This window comes from Pituophis catenifer, unplaced genomic scaffold, assembly GCF_029215685.1.
Source record: "Pituophis catenifer annectens isolate HBS135680 unplaced genomic scaffold, rPitCat1.0.hap2 SCAF_2, whole genome shotgun sequence".
NCBI lineage: Eukaryota > Metazoa > Chordata > Lepidosauria > Squamata > Colubridae > Pituophis > Pituophis catenifer.
In genome coordinates, this window is record NW_027256882.1 from 39,445,882 (window position 1) to 39,466,461 (window position 20,580).

Consider the following 20,580-nt stretch of genomic DNA (forward strand, 5'->3'; position numbering starts at 1 on the left):
GCAAAATCTCTATTCCCTCCCCACTCCAGGGGAAGGATATTGCATAATCTGCATGCCCAGCCCACTCCAGGGGAAGGATACTGCAAAATCTCCATTCCCTCCCACTCCTGGCGAAAGGATATTGCATAATATCCATGCCCAGCCCACTCCAGGGGAAGGATACTGCAAAATCTCCATTCCCTCCCACTCGTGGGGAAAGGATATTGCAAAATCTCCATTCCCAACCCACTCCAGGGGAAGGATACTGCAAAATCTCCATTCCCACCCACTCCAGGGTAAGGATATTGCAAAATCCCCACTCCCTCCCCACTCCAGGGGAAGGATACTGCAAAATCTCCATTCCCACCCCACTCCATGGGAAGGATTTTGCAAAATCTCCATTCCCACCCCACTCCAGGGGAACGATACTGCAAAATCTCCATTCCCTCCCCACTCCTGGGGGAAGGATATGGCAAAATCTCCATTCCCACCCCACTCTGGGGCCAGCCAGAGGTGGTATTTGCCGGTTCTCCAACCTACTCAAAATTTCCGCTACCGGTTCTCCAGAACCTGTCAGAACCTGCTGAATTTCACCCCTGCCTCCACCCCACATCAACAAGGATAGGACTTCTTGGGGTGCGGGGGGGGGGGTGAAAGCACTAGTCAGCCTATAACTAGTGGGGTGGCTGCAGATTAATTGGCTTTAAATTGTTCCAAGTGGGGTCAGAATGTATTCGTGGAGAAGGCAGGAATAAAAGGAGAGCGCTCGGGGGCAGCATATGCCAAGCTTGGCAACCTTAAGAAAGGAGGGCCTGGGACGTTCTGGGAACTGAAATCCCAAATCTTGACAAAATTGGGAAGCCCAACTCGAGGGGGAATGTTGCGCTTCTGTTGCAAAAGCGAAAGGAAAAAAGGAGGGGATTGGAGGATTACAGACGGATGTTGTTTTGCAAATGACCGGGACTCAGCGACCCTGGGAATGGGAGGGGGAGGAAGTATGATTATGAGTATGATTTAGGCTCAACACTACAAAATGTGAGAAGAGGAAAGAAGCTCTCGGGCGCTGCATGCTCAGGTGGGGAAGGGGGCCCGGCTCTGGTTCTGACGGGATGGGGGGTGGGGAAGCTCCCCTCGCCGTCCTCGGAAAGTCAGCCCCACTTTTGGTGGGGGAGACAGCTGCTGCCGCCAGGCGCGGGGGATTTCCCTGCTCTATTATGCGGCCGCGCCACTTTATCCGCAGTTCCGAACAAGGGAAAGATGAAAAAGTTTTCCAAACCTCCCTCGCCGAGCAATTCTTTTTCCTGCCAGCCGCGTTAAGCACTGTGCACGATCTGCTGCAGGAGACCTAGAATAAAAAAAAAAAAATGGGCAGCGCAATTGATAGGAAAGGAGGGGCGGGTTACCTTTTTTAAGGCAAAGAGCCCCAAGGCTTTGAAGGCCTAACAGATCGTATTTCGCGGCGGTCTCGCAGCGGGGCTGCACGGCCTCCTTTGAGGGTTGCGCAAAAGCCTGGCCGTCCTTTAGCTGGCTGGGGAATTCTGGGAGTTGAAGTCCTCCAGGCTTCAAGTTGCCAAGGTTGGAGACCCCTTTAGCGTGAGGGTTAATCCTCGGGGTTTATTCCCAGCAATAACTTCGAGGTGGAGAAATTTAAGAGTTCGTGTAGGGGTTCTCTGGGTTTGGGGATTGTATTTTGCAAGCAGGGGGTGTTGCACGAAGTTGCGCCTGCTAAGGATACCTGTAATGCAGTGATTAGTAGAACTAGCTTAGTACATTTTCTCTACTGTTGTGATGCGTCTCGTGCTGTATGAAGCACACGGTAAAAGCTTTTTGCGACTTGGGCCAGGAAGGAAAACTCGTTTTCCTTAAAACATTTTTGCAATAATGTTATGGAACATAGCAGTTAAAAGCATAGGAACTACACAAAGTAAAAAGAGAAATTAAAATGTGCAAGCAAGGATGGAAATGTTTAAAGAAATAACTTCAACTTTATAAATAAATAATATAATTTTAATAACTTAATCACTTTCTCTACTATTTCAGCAGAAGATCTCCCCATATCTCACCTCTTTTCTGTATGCAGAACCTTACAGCATTGTTGTTCAATCCTGATCAGAAAGGCTATTAAGATTTACTATGGATAGCATCTATTTTAAACTTATGCAGGGCTTTGTAGTCCCAATTTAAGTGTCTTACTTATGGTTGCATAAACCCTTTAATATTGTCCGTTTAAATATTGTTGGATTTGAGTCTTCAGTGGGTTGTATAGTATAGATCCTGCTGTAGATACACAGATTTACAACAGTCTGTTTAATGATCATTCAAAGTTACAAAAGCACTGAAAAAAGTGACTTATGACCATTTCCCATACTTACGACCGTGGCAGCATCCCCATGGTCACAGGATCAAAATTCAGATGCTGGGCAACAAACTCACATTTATGACAGTTGCAATGCCCTGGGATCATGTGATCCACTTTTGCAACTTTCTGACAAGCAAAGCCAATGGGGAAGGCAGATTTACTTAACAACTGTGTTAGTAATTTAACAACTGAAGTGATTCACTTAAAAAAGTCGTAAAGTAGGGCAAAACTCATTTAACAAATTCCTAACTTAGCAACATAGATTCTGTGCTCAATTGTTAAGTCGTGTTTGATGTGATTTACTGATTTTTCTTTTCCACGAAACAGCCTTTGTTATAGTCACAGGTACTAGGGATCAGATTGTCTCAAACTTGAGACTGTATTATTAGCATTTTAAAAGGTGATATTAGCACTTTTAACACGGCAGGGTTTTTTTTTAACTTTAAGGAAACATGTTTTTCCCTTCTTAGCCAAGGACATTTTTTGGTCATATGAGGGCTTATATTTTGGGCAACTGCACAATAGACAGAGTATTCTGAATGTTCCCGAATAGGTTTGCAAGTTTTAAGCCACCAGGCCTGGTGGCTCAGCAGACTGATAGCATTGTGATTAACACCAGCTGTCTGCAATTACTGTAAGTTCGAATCTCACCAGGCTCAAGGTTGACTCAGCCTTCCATCCTTTCAAAGGTAGGTAAAATGAGGACCCAGTTTGTGGGGGCAATAAGCTGACTTTGTATAAATATACAAAAGTATGAAGGCTATTGCTTAACACATTGTAAGCCGCCCTGAGTCTCCGGAGAAGGGCGGCATATAAAAAAAAAAAGAAAAAAAAGATACAAACCCAGCTGCCAAAGAATAAATTAACCCATAAATTTGCCACTTTTGGAATATTACCCGTGTTTCTCCATAGGCGCCCAAACACTTTTTGCCTGGACGGAGAACTGATGGAGAGTAAAAGCTTCATCTGCTTGCTAATGGAGCACTTGGGAATGGAGTGAATTCACTCCATTCCCAAGCGCCCCATAGGCACCCCAACACTTTTTGCCCCAACAGAACTGACAGAGACTGGAAGCTTTGTCTGTTTGCAAAAGGAAAGAGTGTGGCAGGCAGAGGGAGGCAGCAGGGGAGATTTGCGCTGCCTGGTCATTCAGCTTCCCCCAACTATCCACGCCACTCTCCTGGCCTGAAGGTGCATTCCACCGGCACTGCTTTGGGCAGCCCTGTAAACCTAGGGCAGTGGGCAAGCAGATGGTGAGAGGGTACAGACGGGCAGCTTCAGCAGCTGTCTGGTAGGCAGGGGGAGATGGCTGGGGAGGCTTGTGCCACCCTATCACGATGCAAGCTACAGGAGAGTTGGTGGAGGGAAAGGAGGAGGAGGCTGCCGCTGGGCAAGTAATCTGCGAGGTGAAGCATGGGCGGTCAGGACCGAAGAAAGCCCCTTCAGTGGTGGACACGGCTGTTGCGCAGCAGCAGCGGAGTCTTTTGCTGTCACTCCCTCTGGCTCCAACACGGTGGAGGGGGACTGGTAAGTCAACTGAGCCTCCCCCACCCATCCTCCCTAGCATGGGGGTCCAGCTTGGAAGGGGAATGAAAGGGAAGAGGTGGGTGGGCAGCTGGGTCATTGAATGAGTGGGGGAAGGTTGCTGAGTGGGGACTGGCCTGGCTGCAGAGGTCCTGAGGTAAGTAGGTGCATGGGGGAGCTCCACCCCCCCTCTGTGTGCCTTGCCTCACTTCATGGCACCCATGTAACACATGCTGTTCTGCCCTGTTGCAGCAGTGAGCAACCAGACGGTGGGATGAAGTGAGCAGGGTCTTAACTAGGACTTATTGGGGGGTAGGTGGGTAGAGCTTATATTAGGTGCACACATAAAAAGCTAGGGCTTATTTTCGGGATAGGTCTTGTTTTCAGTGAAACACAGTTATCTAGAATCAATGTTTTCTATTGTTCAAGTCACACATATAATTGGTGTCTTTTATTATTTATTGTCACTTGTTTTCTGATGTATTAAATATATCATTTGTTTCTATATCCTATAAAAGAACTTGACACTCTTAATACAGGTAGTCCCCAACTTATGACCACAATTGAGCCCAAAATTTATGTTGCTAAGTGAGAAATTTGTTTTGAGTTTTGTCCCATTTTAAGACTTTTCTTACCACATTTGTTAAGTGTATCACTGCCGTTGTTAAGTTAGTAATATGGTTGTTAAGTGAATCTGGTTTTCCTCGCAGTCCGCAGAAGGCCAGTCCCGCTCTTGGCGCCAGAGGCAACTGCTGTCAGGGCTATCGGAGATTTCCCTATGGTTTTTTGGCTGCACTCTACATGGTGATCGAGCCTTTTTAGGCGCAAACCAGAACAAGGGAGAGGCAAATAGAAATAGAATAACAGAGTTGGAAGGGATCTTGGAGGTCTTCTAGTCCAACCCCCTGCCCAGGCAGGAAACCCTACACCACTTCAGACAAATGGTTATCCAACATCATCTTCAAAATTTCCAGTGTTGGAGCATTCACAACTTCTGCAGGCAGGTTGTTCCACTGGTTAATTGTTCTAACTGCCAGGAAATTCCTCCTTAGTTCTAAGTTGCTTCTCTCCTTGATTAGTTTCCACCCATTGCTCCTTGTCCTGCCCTCAGGTGCTTTGGAGAATAGTTTGACTCCCTCTTCTTTGTGGCAGCCCCTGAGATATTGGAACACTGCTATCATGTCTCCCCTAGTCCTTCTTTTCATTAAACTAGACATATCCAGTTGCTGCAACCGTTCTTCATATGTTTTAGCCTCCAGTCCCCTAATCATCTTTGTTGCTCTTCTCTGCACTCTTTCTAGAGTCTCCACATCTTTTTTACATCGTGGCGACCAAAACTGAATGCAATATTCCAAGTGTGGCCTTACAAAGTGGTATTAACATTTCACGTAATCTTGATTCTATTCCTCTGTTTATGCAGCCCAGAACTGTGTTGGCTTTTTTGGCAGTCGCTGCACACTGCTGGCTCATATCTAAATGGTTGTCCACTAGGACTTCAAGATCCCTCTCACAGTTACTACTATTGAGCAAGGTACGATACCTGTGCATTTTGTTTTGTTTTTTTGCCTAAATGTAGAGCCCCGCTTTTTTCACTGTTGAATTTCATTTTGTTAGATAGCACCCAATGTTCAAGTCTGTCAAGATCCTTCTGTATCTTGAGCCTACCTTCTGGAGTGTTGGCTATTCCTGCCAGCTTGGTGTCATCTGCAAATTTGATGAGTTCCCCATCTATCCCCTCGTCCAAGTCATTGATGAAGATGTTGAAGAGTACTGGGCCTAAAACAGAGCCCTGGGGTACTCCACTGCATACTCCCCTCTGTGTAGATGCAGTTCCATTGAGGACTACACATTGAGTGCGGTTGGTTAAAAAATCGATAGGTAAAATAAGTTTACCTATCGATTTTTTTTTCTCTCTCTTTCTATCTGTGTTAACCGCCTTGTAATCTGCAGGCGATGTGCAAAGAGTGGAAAAAAGCAGCTCTGAAGGGCTGCCAGCTTTTGGGCTCAGCGCAGCAGGAAAGAAGGGAGGGGTGGGTTACTTTGCATAATGTGGAGGCCAAGCGGTTGCTTCTTGCCTGGAACAAATATTGTGGAAGAGGCGGGATAAGCATGCAGGTGTGGGTGGGCTCCTGGCTGCAGCCTAACAAAACTGAACGGGCTGCCTGCACAGCAGTTGGGTCTCCCAGAGTTGGGCATATAGGCAGTCCTCAGTTTAGGCTATAATTGAGCCCAACGTTTCTGTCGCTAAATGAAACATTTGTTAGGTGAGTTTTGCCCCATTTTACAACCTTTCTTGCCACAGTTGTAAAGCGAATCACCGCAGTTGTTAGTATCACAATCCCCGTTGACTTGTCAGAAGATCGCAGAAGGGGATCATATCACCCACACCCACCCCCCCCAGGACACTGCAGTCGTCATAAACGTGAGTCAGTTCTGAAATGTCTCAATTTTGATCACATGATTGTGGGGATGCTGCAATGGTCATAAGTGTGAAAAACAGTTATACTTTTTTCAATGCCGTTGTAACTTTGAATGTTCACTAAACAAACTGTTGTAAGTCGAGGACTACTTGCATTTCATGGCTGAGACTCGGTGCAGTTGCATGCCCCCCCTTTTTTTTTTGAGGCTTGTGCAGGCTCCTTTGCCTGAGGGTGAATTGTTTTCCATCAACAGCTTTGCTTCGGAGAGACTAGAGTTTGTGCAGGGGTCCTGCGTGTTTGGGGGCTTTATTTTGCAAGCAGGGTGTGCACTAGTTTGGATCACACGTGTGCTAAGGATATTGCGGTGCAATTATTAGTAGGACTCGTTTAGTACATTATGGTGAGTAGGTGTGTTTTCTAGTCTTGTGATGAGATTCCTGCTGTGGGCAGCATGAAGAAACAGCCCTTTTTGTGACTGTGAGGACATTTCGATTGTGAGGACTCCCACTGCAATGGAGGAAAAATAGGTTTTCTTTAAAAGCTTTTGTGATCATTTTGTTAAACGTTACAGTTAAAACCATAAGAACTAAAACCAAAGTAAAATAAATAAATAAAAAGGAAGTAGAAAGTGCAGAGAGTGAAGGAAGAAAGAAAATATAGGAAAAAAGTACTTTCTTCTCCATAATATGTATAAATCAGTGGTGGGTTCCTCCCGGTTCAGCCCAGTTCTCCCGAGCCGGTAGCGGTGACAATATGACGTCACCGAACCGGTTCTGCCCCCACCCCCATTCCCCCCCCCACCCCCGCGTTATTCTTACCTTTTATTTGGCCCCACCCCCAATCTGTTGCTGCCTCCTGAGTCCCAGCTGATGACTAGAGGGAAAAAAAACTGTTTAAACTCTTGCCTGGGGGCTTCAAAGGGCCGCCCTACAGCTGATCAGTGTTAAAAGAAAACAAATGAGTAGACCGATGCCTGCAAAAATACATGAGTAGATCAGTGCCTGCAAAAATAAATGGGTAGACAGGTGACTGCAAAAAATAAATGGGTAGATCGGTACAGCTCTGCAAGCAGTTAAAAGCCTGGTAGACCAGGACCTCTGCTAAATCCTAAAGAATTGTCACATGACCATCAAGCCACACCCACAAAATAAGCCACGCCCACAGAACCGGTAGTAAAAAAATTTAGAACCCACCCCTGGTATAAACAGTTTTAATAAATTATCACCTCTAACATTTCAGCCAAATATGTCTTCTTCCAGGGGTGGGCTTCAAAATTTTAGCAAAAGGTTCTTTGCCTGATTGCTGGGTGGGCGTGGCCCAGTTGGCCTCCTGCACCACAAAGGAGGCACACCATGTCAGGTGTGCCTCCTTTCAGTACTCAAGAAAGAAAAAAACCCCGACTCCATTTTCGAAGAGAAAGGTACTTTTACTGAGTATGAACTGAATGCAACCAAAGAAAAGCAAGGTCTGAGGCAATAGGCGTGAAAATCACATATAGACAGCATCCTTAAAACCCTCCCCCCCAATTATCCAGTCAGGATTATCCAATCCACATCCCCCCAGGGGTCATGTGGGATGCAGCTTCCAATGGTGCCATCCTCCTGGTATGCTACGACGGTTGACCTTGAGTGGTTATCAGCGTTCTTCCCAGCTGCATAGAAAACGCTGAAGAAAACTTCCTTCCCTCTTCTCCACCAGCTCACTTCCCCCTTCCCAGACATTCAAACAGCTCCCTCCTCTCCCCCCATTACAATGGCACCCGAGTAATCAAGCAATAAAACAAGCGAAGGCTGACACGGGGGGGGGGGGGCGTTTTTGCCTTACCTGGGCTCTGGAGGCCCTCTGGAGTTCTTCTCCAATTTCTGGTAGGCCCGTTTTTCGCCTTCCCCGAACCGCCGTGCATGCCCTGCACTTACCTGCATCCAAAAGGGGCCGCGTGGGGACCCCTGGGAGGGGTGGGTGGGCCCAGCCAGGAGTGGGATTTGGAGGTTCTCCGAACTGCACAGAATCTTAGCTAGATGTTCTCCCGAACCCCCAGCAGCCCACCCCTGTCTTCTTCCCGTATATCTCTTCTTCCTGTATCTCATCTCTTTTTCTATAAACACATATTTAAAACCTCTTCACTTAGTCGAGTTAGCAAAAGTCCATCTACTCTGATCTTAATCAAATAAACCAACTTTACTTTTAGTTTTAACAATCTTCATGCTTAATTTCCCCAAATAATATCTTAGAAATTGATTTCTTGTTTTATTTTTATAGGAGCTTCATGTCTCTTTTGCCAAGCACTGCTGTATGTCTAATTTCTTGACTCCTTGTTCCTTTGCTATTAACAGTTGATCCTACAAGGCAAAAGCTGTCGAATACTACCATTTGTTCGTTGTCAGTACTGTGCAGGGGTGCTATTCAGCAGGTTCGGGAAAACCGGTAGCAGAAATTTTGAGTAGTTTGGAGAACCGGCAAATATCACTTCTGGCTGGCCCAGAGTGGGGTGGGAACGGAGATTTTGCAGTAACCTTCCCCTGCCATGCTGATCAAGCCACACCCACAGAACCGATAGTAAAAAAAAATTGAATTCCACCACTGGTACTGAGGCTGATTTTGATATCTGCTGTTATTAGTTGGTCTTTCCATTTAATCTTTATATTAAATCTTAAATATGTCAAAAATAGTGCACGCAGGAATGAGTGATACCAATTTCTTTCCATGCAGTCTGAATCCTGATTTTTTTTTTTTAAACAGACAACTTAGAAGATGCCAGAAGAAATTAAAGGTGAGGCATTCAGATCTTTCTTTCACCTATCTCAGAACTATAGAAAGCGAGAGAAAAGTCCTAGAATACTGATGAAATCAGAGGAAAACTCTTAATTAATTCTATGGCTAAAAACTTTGCTGTCTATTCTAAGCAAAGGAATCACAAAAGATGCAAGGCAGGCATGAATTGAAAGAGCAAACTTGGATAGGCAAAAGTTTTGATTTGCAATATCTGGAGATGACTAGGTTCAAGTTAGAACTTGAGAAAACTGGTAAGAGAACTGGTTACCACCAGGATTGTTTCCTTCAGTCACCCTTCACTCTTATGCTATAAGAGCTATATTGGAAACAAATATTCTAAATCTGGTGAACCGGGAAGAACATTTGAGAGGACTGTTCCAGATGATCTATGTCAGAGGTGGGTTTCAGCAGGTTCTGACCAGTTTTGGAGAAACGGTAGTGGAAATTTTGAATAGTTAAACTGGTAAATACCACCTCTGACTGGCCCCGCCCCATCTATTCTCTGCCTCCCGAGTCCCAGCTGATCGGGAGGAAATGGGGATTTTGCAATAACCTTCCCCTGGAGTGGGGTGGGAATGGAGATTTTACAGTAACCTTCCCCTGCCACGCCCACCAAGCCATGCCATGCCATGCCATGCCACGCTCACCAAGCCACACCCACAGAACCAGTAGTAAAAATTTTTGAATCCCACTACTCATCTATGCGTGATGATCTTAAAGCTTAGAAGATCATTCATACCTTCTTGTGCAAAAGCAAGAAGGTCTTCCAATATGTCCCCCAAAATAGCAATGGAAATACCCCAGATCTAGGCCCCATTTTGTCCTTTGACATGGGCACCACTTCCTAATATGAAATGTTGCAAAATGATCAACACTCATGAAGTTTTTGGCAGTCACCTTAAGTTCTGCTTGTGAACTTTCAGCAGTGCAGGATTTGGGGATCTTATGAGTTTCAGCTACCTAAAGTATTTCTTTAAATTGTTTTGACTTGAGAAAGATACAGAGCCCTATTTGGGTATTGGGGGCAGTGTCTTCCCAAGAGCAAAACTAGACCATTCTTGGGGGGTCTTGCCTTCCTTTAGGGGCAGAAAGAGATTCTGGGGTGTTGTGATCATTTGATTCCTGAGGTGACAACTACATCTTCCATGTATTGTCTTCTGCCTTCCAGTATTGGTAGAAGGAGTTTCTCGATACTGTGATTGTTTGACTCCTGAGATGACAACTACATCTTCTCCTGGAAGCTGTGATGGAAAGAATGCAAGAAATGCTGGCCACAACAAAGGTGAACACTTGCCCGGGTCCCTTTGAGGGGAAAATGTTAACGTGGGTGGAGCTGTGCCACACTTAAGTAAAAATTAGGATTCTTTATTCTTTCCCCCCTGGTTTTATGGAGAAGACTTTGGGTCTGTGCGTTCTTTTAAGAAGAAAAACGTCACACAAAACTGTCCCAAAGGTGCTTTTTCAGGAGGCAACTGGACTTTCTTGTTTTTTGTTTGAAGACGTTTTGCTTCTCATCCAAGAAGCTTCTTCATCTCTGACAGGATGGTGGGGAATAGAAGGATTTATATTCCTTGCTTCCATTCTCCACTATCCAGAGCTGAAGAAGCTTCTTGGATGAGAAGCAAAATGTCTTCAAAGATAAAATAAGAAAGTCCAAAAAAAGCACCTTTGGGACAACCATGACTTGGTTGACTGAGAATCTCTACAGACTTTCACACAAAACTGGCTTTAGGGCCAACACTACGTTTTGTGAGTTCTCTACATCACCTTAATAGGTATTTCCAGGGCAAAAACCCTGCCATTGACTTTTGGCCATTAGAGTTTGAGAGGGAAGTCCAGATCATCCATCCAAAGGGGAAGAAGGAATTGATGTTGATACCTTTGTCTCAAAGAACAAGATCTGGTTAATTTTTGTAATGCTTTTGGAGAAGATGAGGAAGTTGGGATGGCATGCTTTATTTTCCATTCTGCTGTTCTATACCTGAACTATATACATTGTTATATTACATTTTAGGACTTGGATAAGACGTTTACAATTGTTGCCAGCTTTTTCTTCTGGCAGGGCTGTTCAGCATTTAAGAGTGATGGGATTGAGATTGACTGTGTGTCTCCCACAAATGTGAGAAGGACGTAGGCTATTAGCCACTCCAGAGCCAAGTCATAAAATGGGGCAAATTCACTTAATAAATGTTTCACTTAACAACAGAAATGCATCTGGCGGTGATGCCGTCTATCTCACATTTTTCTAGTTTACCAAGAAGTAGGTTGTGGTCTACTTTCTCAAATGCCTTGCTGAAGTCTAAATATACTATGTCCACAGCATTTCATAGGTCTACTAATTTAGTCTGTCAAAAGAATAAATAATATAAATAAAATCATAACTTCACGTCCTAATATTTTTCTGTCTGTTTTTCAGCTCTCATACCTAAGTGCATTTCAGACAAACTATTCACCGTAGGAGCGGTTGTTGTAATTGCAGCTTTGATCATTATTATCATTTCATTGGCTGGTAAGTAAGGAGAGATTTCTATTTAACTTTCTCCTTTGTTTTGTTGTTATTATTGTTTAAATCAAGATCATCCCATGCATGAATGATTACATTTAAGCCACAGAATGATACGGAAGGAAGTATCAGCAACCAGGAGTAGAGAGTGTCAAATATATATATATATATATTTGATTTATATGCCGCCCTTCTCCGGAGACTCAGGGCAGCTTACAATGCATTAAGCAATAGCCTTCATACTTATAATTCAATAATCAATCAATCAATCAATCAATAAAATCAATCAATAAATAAATAAATCAAAATTATGTTTGTGCCAGTCAGTTGAACCCAGATTATTTATTTATTTAGAAAATTTATATTGTCACCTATTCACACTTGGCAAGGCGGCTTACAGGAATATAAAATCATCATATACATACATACATACATACATACATACATACATACATACATACATACATTTTTCAACAGGGTATTTTCCTATGTAAACCAAGTTTCTCAAATTGCAGCCATAGCTCAGTGAAATCACATCCACTATCACTATTAAAAATGCATACAAAAACCTACGATAAGAGAAGAAAGCAAAACTAATAGAAGAATAATGAAAAATAAATTAATAAAATAATATAGAAGCCCCTCACCCCAGCAACAACACCACACAAGCCTCCATCTGGGTTCCCCATCTGGGTTCTCTGGGCCTGCTGGCAGAGCCAGGTCTTCAGTGCCTTCCGGAAGAGCGTTAGAGTGTCTTTGTAAGGCGTGTCAAATGTTGCCTGTATATTCAAAAAAAGCAAGAAAGTTATTGCACTGCTATCATTGCCTCTGGACATTTTTGACACTCACAAATGCCCCAGGAAGGGAAGATTGCTATGTGAAAGTTAGGACAAGCCAACATAGAAATAGCAATAGCACTTAGACTTACATACCGTTTCATAATGCTTTTATGGCCTTCTCTTAAGCGGTTTACAGAGTCAGCATATTGCCCCCAACAATCTGGGTCCTCATTTTACCCACCTTGGAAGGATGGAAGGCTCAGTCAACCTTCGGAGGGTCAGGATCGAACTCCTAGCAGTGGTCAGAATCAGCCTGCAATACTGCATTCGAACCACTGCACCACCATGGCTCTGGGGAACAGGAAGAAGATAACACGATCCAACATAAACAAACTTGCATTTGATTTTAATGCCTTTTCATTCTTGACCATTTCTCTTGTCTTATCGCACAAACCCAAATACAGTCGTTCTCAACTTACGACCACCATTGAGCCCCAAATTTATGTTCTTAAGCGAGGCATTTGTTAAGTTGTGTTTTGCCCCATTTTACGATCTTTCTTGCCACGGTTGTTAAGCAAATCATTGCAGTTGTTAAGTTACGGTAGTAACGTGCTTGTTAAGTGAATCTAGCTTCCCCATTGACTTTGCTTGCCAGAAGGATGGCAAGAGCTGATCGTATGACCCCGGGACACTGCAACCAGGGGTGAAATGCTCCCGGTTCGGACCGGATTGCCCGATCCGGTAGCGATGGAGGTGGGTGGTTCGGAGAACCGGTAGCAAAAATCCCTGCCCCCCCCATGCCCATCTGAGCCACATAATCATCAGAGGCTTTTTTTAACTTTTAAAAGCATTTTTTCTACAACCTCTTCGGCCGAAAAAATGCTTTTAAAAGTAAAAAAAAAAAGCCTCTGATGATCAGGCAACTCAGCTTGGCTTGTCAGAGGCATTTAAAAGAAAAAAAGCCTCTGCCAATCAGGCAGCTCAGCTGGGATTGTTAGAGCCTTTTGAAAGCATTTTTTTACAACCTCTTCACCGAGGAGGTAGAAAAAATGGTTTTAAAAGTTAAAAAAAAAAAAAATTGGCCACGTCCACCCAGTCACATTACCCCCCCAAGCCATGCCCACAGAACCGGTAGTAACAAATTTTAGATTTCACCACTGACTGCAACCATCTTAAATATGAACCAGTTGCCAAGCATCTGAATTTTGATCGTGTGACCAAGGGAATGTTGCAACAGTCAAAAACACGTTTTTTGGGGGAAGACTTTGGAAATGGTTTGCCCCTGCCTCCTTCTCCTTCTTAAGGTCTGAGTGAGAGTCACTGGCCTAAGGTAACTCAACTGGGTTTTGTGTCTAACCCAGGACTAGTAAAGGTTCCCCTCGCACATAGGTGCTAATCGTTCCCGACTCTAGGGGGCGGTGCTCATCTCAGTTTCAAAGCCGAAGAGCCAGCACTGTCCGAAGACGTCTCCGTGGTCATGTGGCCGGCATGACTCAATGCCAAAGGCGCACGGAACACTGTTAGCTTCCCACCAAATGTGTTCCCTATTTTTCTACTTGCATTTTTTACGTGCTTTCGAACTGCTAGGTTGGCAGAAGCTGGGACAATTTAAGTGAAGATCCTTAATATTAAACCTTGTTGTCAGAACTGTAGTTGCTTGTGAGTTCTATAATTTGTCTATTTTGCTTTACTTCTAGTTAAAAAGACAGAAACATGTTTGCCTTGCCGTCCCCTTGTAAGGGTTGCCTGCCCAAATTCCTGGATTAGATACCATGGAAAATGTCTTTATGTATCAAAAGAAGAAAGGAATTGGTCTCTCAGTTTAACAACCTGTTCCTCATTTAATGCATCCTTGGCAGTGATTGATACTCAGAAGGAATTGGTAAGGAATCATGACTAATTTCTTAGACTTTCTTTCTCCAATTAGTTTTTTAAATGAGGATTTTACTATACATTATCTCCCTTCTCCTAGGATTTTTGGGTGGATATTTTCCATTCCTCTCATTACTGGTTTGGTCTCTCAAGAAAAGTTAACCAGATCTGGAAATGGTCCAATGGCACAGAGTTTAAAAATCAGTAAGTAAGGTTTTATTTCTTTGTTTTTAGGATCTATAGAGCTATCTAACTATTCAAAGTATTTACATACATCATACTTCAGTTTCAGTGGCTGAAACAATAATAAAAAGGAGGGTAATTTAAGGCTATCTTTGTAAAGTAAAATATCTCTGTAAAAAGGAGGGATGCAGTGGCTCAGTGGCTAAGACACTGAGCTTGTTAATCGAAAGGTTGGCAGTTCAGCGGTTCAAATCCCTAGTGCCGCGTAATGGGGTGCGCTCCCGTTACTTGTCCCAGCTTCTGCCAACCTAGCAGTTCGAAAGCACGTAAAAAAAAATGCAAGTAGAAAAATAGGGACCACCTTTGGTGGGAAGCTAACAGCGTTCTGTGTGCCTTTGGCGTTTAATCATGTCAGCCACATGACCACGGAGACGTCTTCGGACAGTGCTGGCTCTTCAGCTTTCAAACGGAGATGAGCACCGCCCCCTAGAGTCGGGAACGACTAGCACACATGTGTGAGGGGAACCTTTACCTTTATCTCTGCAAAAAATAAGGCACTGAAAGGGGAGGAAAAGAGAAGAAAAGTGCTCAGGGAATAGTATGTAACATCTGTTGGCTGATGTTCCCTGTATTCTAAAGCTGGCAATCTTTCTGGAAGGATCATTTCTGCAGTGCTAATTTCTGCCCATGCAGATAGTACGGTAATTCCTTGTTCTTTTTGCAGGTTTCCAGTGCGAGGAGAAGGCTTCTGTGCATATCTGAATGGAAAAGGGGCCAGTAGTACCGTATGTTCCATGGAGAAACGTTTTCTCTGCAGCCGGCCAGAAAGTTACAGCAAGGCTGGAATGAAGGGGAGCTCCTGGCTGGGAGAAATATGGGGGGGAGGGCAGAGCAATATGGCCATTGAGTGACAGCATCTCAGGGGGGTCTTAATTTTTTATCTGAGCTTTTCTTTAAAGCTAAAATATTTAATTCAAGAATTGTATTTAAATAACATTAATCTGAATTAGTTTTTAGTAATTTTTGCTTTAGAATTGAAGCAGTATACAAGTCTAAGTGCTATTGCTATTTCTAGCCAGTATTTTAGAGCCTGGACTTTTAACTGCACTGAATGCCTCCTAATGGTGGGAAGCAGCAAAGCTCTGAAACAGGAACAAATAAAGGACCCAGAGATAAAAACAAGCCTGAGATGCCACAAACAGAAAATTCCAAGCATTTTGAACATTTCAAAAATGTCAGCAATCTCTAGATAGCTGAAACTGAAGGATTTATTTCAGCACAATTCTATAGCAAGTAACTCTCCTTATTTTCCTCTTTACCCCCTCGGCAATCTGCACTGATAAATCTAATGCCGTGGGAAGAAGGCAATTTCTCTTCCTCCAAAGATAAAGTTTCTACAGGAGAAAGAGGGGAGGATGCCTTTAAAACCACAAAAAAAAAAAAAAAAAAAAAAAAAAAAATTAAAAGGCGGATGCAGATTTGAGCCTTGGTAGTACAGTGGTCTAAGGCACCCTGTTATTAAGCTGGTTATTAAGACCAGCTGCCTGCAATTACTGCAGGTTCGAATCTCGCCAAGGCTCAAGGTTGACTCAGCCTTCCATCCTTTCTAAGGTAGGTAAATTGAGGACCCAGTTGTGGGGGCAATAAGCTGACTTTGTATAAATATACAAAAGGATGAAGGCTATTGCTGAGCACATTGTAAGCCGCCCTGAGTCTCCGGAGAAGGGCAGCATATAAATCAATTTTGTTTTTTAAAAAATATTTATTTATTCAACTTATATACTGCTCTTCTCCCCAGGGGGACTCAGGGCGGTGGACAGCCAACTTAAAACACATATAGTACAAAAGAAAAAACTAAAATAAATTAAATCATCGGCATTTCCAATTTAAAATCCCAGATCTGCAAAATCGAAAAGTTCCCAATTTAAAACCCAGAATCAATAAAATCGAAAATTTAAAAACCCCCTTAAAACCATTTAAGCTAGGCCAGCTTGTTGGAATAAATAAGTCTTCAGGGCCTTTCGGAAAGCGCAGAGGTCTGGGGTCAGTCGTATTCCAGGAGGTAGTTCATTCCATAGGTTGGGTGCCCCCACAGAGAAGGCTCTCCCCCTGGGGGCCGCCAGCCAACATTGCTTGGCCGACAGCACCCTGAGGAGGCCCTCTCTTACGAGCGTACTGGCCGGTGGGAGGTTATCAGTAGTAGCAGGCGGTCTCGCAGGTATCCTGGCCCTATGCCATGGAGCGCTTTAAAGGTGAGAACCAACACCTTGAAACGCACCCGGAAGACCAGTGGGGGCAATAAGCTGACTTTTGTATAAATATACAAAAGTATGAAGGCTATTGCTTAACGCATTGTAAGCTTCCCTGAGTCTCTGGAAAAGGGCGGCATATAAATTAAAGCAAAAACAAACAAACAAACAAACAAACAAAAAACTGCTAAAACAGTTATTGCTGTTAGGTGTCAATCAGAACTTAAGATAGTTTTACAGCCCCTCAGATTCTGCTGCAGATTGCACGTTTTTCAAGAAAAGTAGGTGGAAAAATAGAAGAGTAGTATTACAATCACTTTCAAAATTGCTTCATTGTTCTGTTCTATTCTATTCTTCTATTCTATTCTATTCTATTCTATTCTATTCTATTCTATTCTATTCTATTCTATTCTATTCTATTCTATATTTCTATTTCTATTCTATCAAGAGTATATTCCATTGAGTTTACAGAAGTCTCTTGACTCTCCAGATGGCAAAGTCGTAAAAGGAATAATGTTTATTTATAGTCATTCCACACTCCCTTCAATGATCTTTAAACACAGAGATTTCTTTTAAGGGGAAGTCTATATATCACCTATATGGCCTCTGCTAAATTTTGGGATGAGAGGTAAGCTCGCGGGCGAGGGTAGCATACTGTAAGTCCCAGAAATGATTAAATCAGTTAGCCAATATCCATACAGCAGAAATACTGTATATGTGTAAAAATAAAATAGTCCTCAACTTACAACCATTCATTTAGTCACAGTTTGAAATTGCAACGGTACTGAAAAAAGTGACTTATGAACGGTTTTGACACAACTGTTGCAATATTCCCCATGGTCATGTGATCAGAATTCAGGTGCTTGGCAACTGACATTTATTTCTGAGAGTTGTACTCTCCTGGGGTCATGTGATCACCATTTATAATACAATACAATGCAATTCTTTATTAGCTAAGTGTGATTGGACACGCACGGAATTTGTCCTTGGTGCATATGCTCTTAGTGTACATAAAAAGAAAAGATACATTCATTAAGAATCATAAGGTACAATACTTAATGATAGTCATAGGGTACAAATAAGCAATCAAATCATACTAGGAAACAATATAAATTGTAAGGGTACGGCTACAAGTTACAGTAATGCAGTCATAAGTGGGAGGAGATGGGTAATAGGAACGATGAGAAAATAATAGTTCAGACTTAGTGAATAGTTTGACAGGGTTGAGGGAATTATTTGTTTAGCAAAGTGATGATGGTATTTGGGTAAAAACTGTTCTTGTGTCTAGTTGTTCTGGTGTGCAGTGCTCTATAGCTGTGATGGTGAACCTATCGCACACGTGCCACAAGTGGAGCACGGAGCCATATCTCTGGGCATGTGAGCATTGCCCTAGCTCAGCTCCAGCACTCATGCACACTCCAGCCAGCTGATTTTCGGGCCTTCCGGTCCCACCAAAAGCTGTTTCTGGCCTCGGGAGGGCCTCTGTGTGGGTGGGTGGGGGAAAGGCCGTTTTCACCCTCCCCAGGCTCCAAGAAAGCCTGGGGAGCCTGGGGAGAGTGAAAAACAGGCCTTCCAGTTCCACTGGAAATCAGGAAACAGGCTGTTTCCGGCCTCCAGAGGGCATCTTGGGGGGGAGGCCATTTTCTCCCTCTCCAGGCTCAAAAAAACTGGTGCCTGAGGAGGGCAAATAATGGGCCTGCCAGGCCCACCAGTAACCTTTTTGCTATCATGTGCCAAAAGCAGGGGGAGCGCGGGGTGAGGTGGGGCACGAAGGGGACATTGAATTATGGGTGTGGGCACGCGCATGCGTGAGCCCCCCCACTCCTCCCGCTTTTGGCACGCAACGGCACAAAAGTTAGCCATCACTTCTCTATAGTATCATTTTGAGGGTAGGAGTTGAAACAATTTATAACCTTCCCAGCCAGCACAAAACTAGGTTCACGGATTTCCCTGTGTTATTTTCCAAGCCTACATTTCACAATTCTGACACCTTCTGTATTGTCTTACATTATTAAGGTAAAGGCTCCCTTGAGCCAAGATTGTTCCTCTTGATTTCATGGGCACGTTCATGTAGGTTTGGGATCAGGACTATGGCAATGAATTGTCACCATCTTCTTCCAAGGGCCTGGAGCCCTAATGGAGGTATTTCACCCTGAAGGTGATTAATGGACTGAGGAAAGATTCCGCCTCCACACCATTTGTGCCTTGCTCCTTTTCTTGCCATCTTCATTATTTTGTAATGTTAGTACTTACGATTTTAATAGTTAATGTTTTCCTTGCTTCCTTTACTGTTTGAAAGCCACCTCTAGGCAAGATAGGCAGCAGTAGTGGGATTCAAATCCTGTCGCTACCGGTTTGCTCATGGGCGTGTGCACGCTTGAGTGCGCAATGCTTCTACGCATGCGCAGAGACGGGTGGGTGGGCAGAGCCTCCTGCTGCTACCGGTTTGCCCGATCCGGAGCGAACCAGTAGCAACCCATCACTGATGGGCAGCATATAAATTCAGTAATAATTCTGGAATGCTTATAGTTCCTGCATCAGAGTGCATTTTGGATTTCACATGGAAGGTGTAGAAGTGCTAACATGGCATCTGCTTGCACCTCATTAAAGTAGATGCTTCTATTTCCAACATTGCAAAGCCACACCCAAAGTACTGTAAATCTTAAATGTTCACCCAGTGTTAAAAACAAAAAATGAGAACACATTTTAAAATCCATGTCATAGCCGCAAAAGGGACAAATAATGAGAATTAGCATGGAGCAGTGGTTCAGATATTGAATTTTGTGTAGGAGATTCTAGTTAAAATCCAACCTCCGTCAATGGAAGCTAACGAGGGGAGCCTCACTCTGAACTCAGCATAACTGACACCAGTGTTTCTCAGAAGATTTGTAGGAAAAACTTTCTACCTCTACTCCGTTTGTGCCTTGCTCCCGTTTGTGCCTTGCTCCCTCCGTTTGTGCCTTGCCATTTTGATTAATATTTAAGCTATTTTAATGTGACTATTATTTTAATGTGTTTTCATTGTTTGATGTTTGATATGACTGATATATAATAAACACTGCTTGTGTTTCCTGCACCAGAGAGTGTTTTGCATTTCATGTGGAAGGTGTAGAAGTGCTAACATGGCATCTGCCCGCACTCATTAAAGTAGCTGCTTCCATTTTCAGCATTGCAAAATATATATCCAAAGCACTGTAAATGTTCACCCAGAATAAAACAAAAACAAAAGGCTTCACAAGGGTAAATGACGAGAATTAGCATGGAGCATTGGTTCAGATCAGGGGTTCCCCCAATTCCCGGGCCGCAGCCCATTCAGAACTGGGCCATGGAAATGGTGGGAAAGCACGCACGCATGCATAGCTCCATTTGCACATGCACTAGGTGAGAGTGCGTGTTTTGGGTGAGCAGTGGCCGCGTGCCCCCTGCTTATGCAAATAGAGCTGCACATGTGCGTGCTCACCCACTGCTCACGTGAAACCATATCTTCTCCCCCCCTCCTCCCCCACCAGTCTGCAAAGCTGGAAAGGTCAGAGACAGCTAGTTCAGATGATGAATTCTGGGTGAGAGATCCCAATTCGAATCCATCCTGTCATGAAAACTCATAATGCTTCCCTTACTCGAAGCCTCACTCTTAAGCGCAGCATCAGTGGAAAGTGTTCTGGCTTTACCAAATCACGAAACAGACTCCTTGTCCCGAAAAAAACCCCATTTTATTTGGCTAATGTGAATTGCTAGCATTCACATACAGTAAAGTCCCGGCAAACAGTCTTTCAAGGGTGAATTGCAACCACAGACCTTATCAGTCCTTGGCTAGTTGCCAGGCCGATAGCTTCCAGGCCTAACGCTGTACAAGGAAATACTTGGCAAGGAGTCTCTGTGAGGCACCAACGCAGATAAGCAAATCTTCACACTAATGAACTAATTGTCTCCTGCAAACACC

The 20,580-nt window shown here is 43.7% G+C and overlaps 1 protein-coding gene and 2 long non-coding RNA genes across 6 annotated transcripts in view; 1 reads left to right on the forward strand and 2 right to left on the reverse strand.

The window, feature by feature from the left end:
• The window catches only part of LOC139312128 (uncharacterized), a 33,439-nt gene extending 31,955 nt beyond the window's left edge, over window positions 1–1,484 (reverse strand). Inside the window, exon 1 of one of the 2 annotated variants that reach the window (XR_011599974.1) lies at window positions 1,256–1,314. This is a non-coding gene — a long non-coding RNA (uncharacterized lncRNA). Of the gene's footprint in view, window positions 1–1,255; window positions 1,315–1,382 lie in introns of those variants that run through there. The other variant, XR_011599973.1, reaches the window with a different exon arrangement.
• LOC139312126 (C-type lectin domain family 2 member D-like) lies at window positions 987–16,918 on the forward strand. Of its 3 annotated transcripts, none has more exons than XM_070936675.1 (9): window positions 987–1,054; window positions 5,283–5,393; window positions 6,165–6,284; window positions 9,022–9,052; window positions 10,223–10,336; window positions 11,471–11,563; window positions 14,034–14,218; window positions 14,309–14,412; window positions 15,116–16,918. In XM_070936675.1, the coding sequence occupies exons 4-9, from the start codon at window positions 9,034–9,036 to the stop codon at window positions 15,300–15,302; spliced, it is 702 nt and encodes a 233-aa protein (XP_070792776.1). In that variant the 5' UTR covers window positions 987–1,054; window positions 5,283–5,393; window positions 6,165–6,284; window positions 9,022–9,033; the 3' UTR covers window positions 15,303–16,918. The 3 variants fall into 3 exon arrangements, with proteins under 3 accessions (XP_070792776.1, XP_070792778.1, XP_070792777.1); XM_070936676.1 differs by lacking the exon at window positions 987–1,054 and adding an exon at window positions 1,470–1,554; XM_070936677.1 differs by lacking the exons at window positions 5,283–5,393; window positions 6,165–6,284 and having other exon boundaries at window positions 1,018–1,054.
• On the reverse strand, window positions 11,885–12,675 carry LOC139312129 (uncharacterized). The gene is made up of 2 exons (XR_011599975.1): window positions 12,578–12,675; window positions 11,885–12,336 (listed from the first exon to the last, which is right to left on the reverse strand). It is a non-coding gene; the product is annotated as an uncharacterized lncRNA (long non-coding RNA).
• Window positions 16,919–20,580: the final 3,662 nt, after the last annotated feature.

Bases quoted from the DNA above. Each gene is read 5' to 3' on its own strand.
- LOC139312126 (XM_070936675.1), top strand. The intron at 11,564-14,033 runs GTAAGTAAGGAG...CTTTACTTCTAG, and splicing joins TATTATCATTTCATTGGCTG to TTAAAAAGACAGAAACATGT. The intron at 14,413-15,115 runs GTAAGTAAGGTT...TTCTTTTTGCAG, and splicing joins GGCACAGAGTTTAAAAATCA to GTTTCCAGTGCGAGGAGAAG.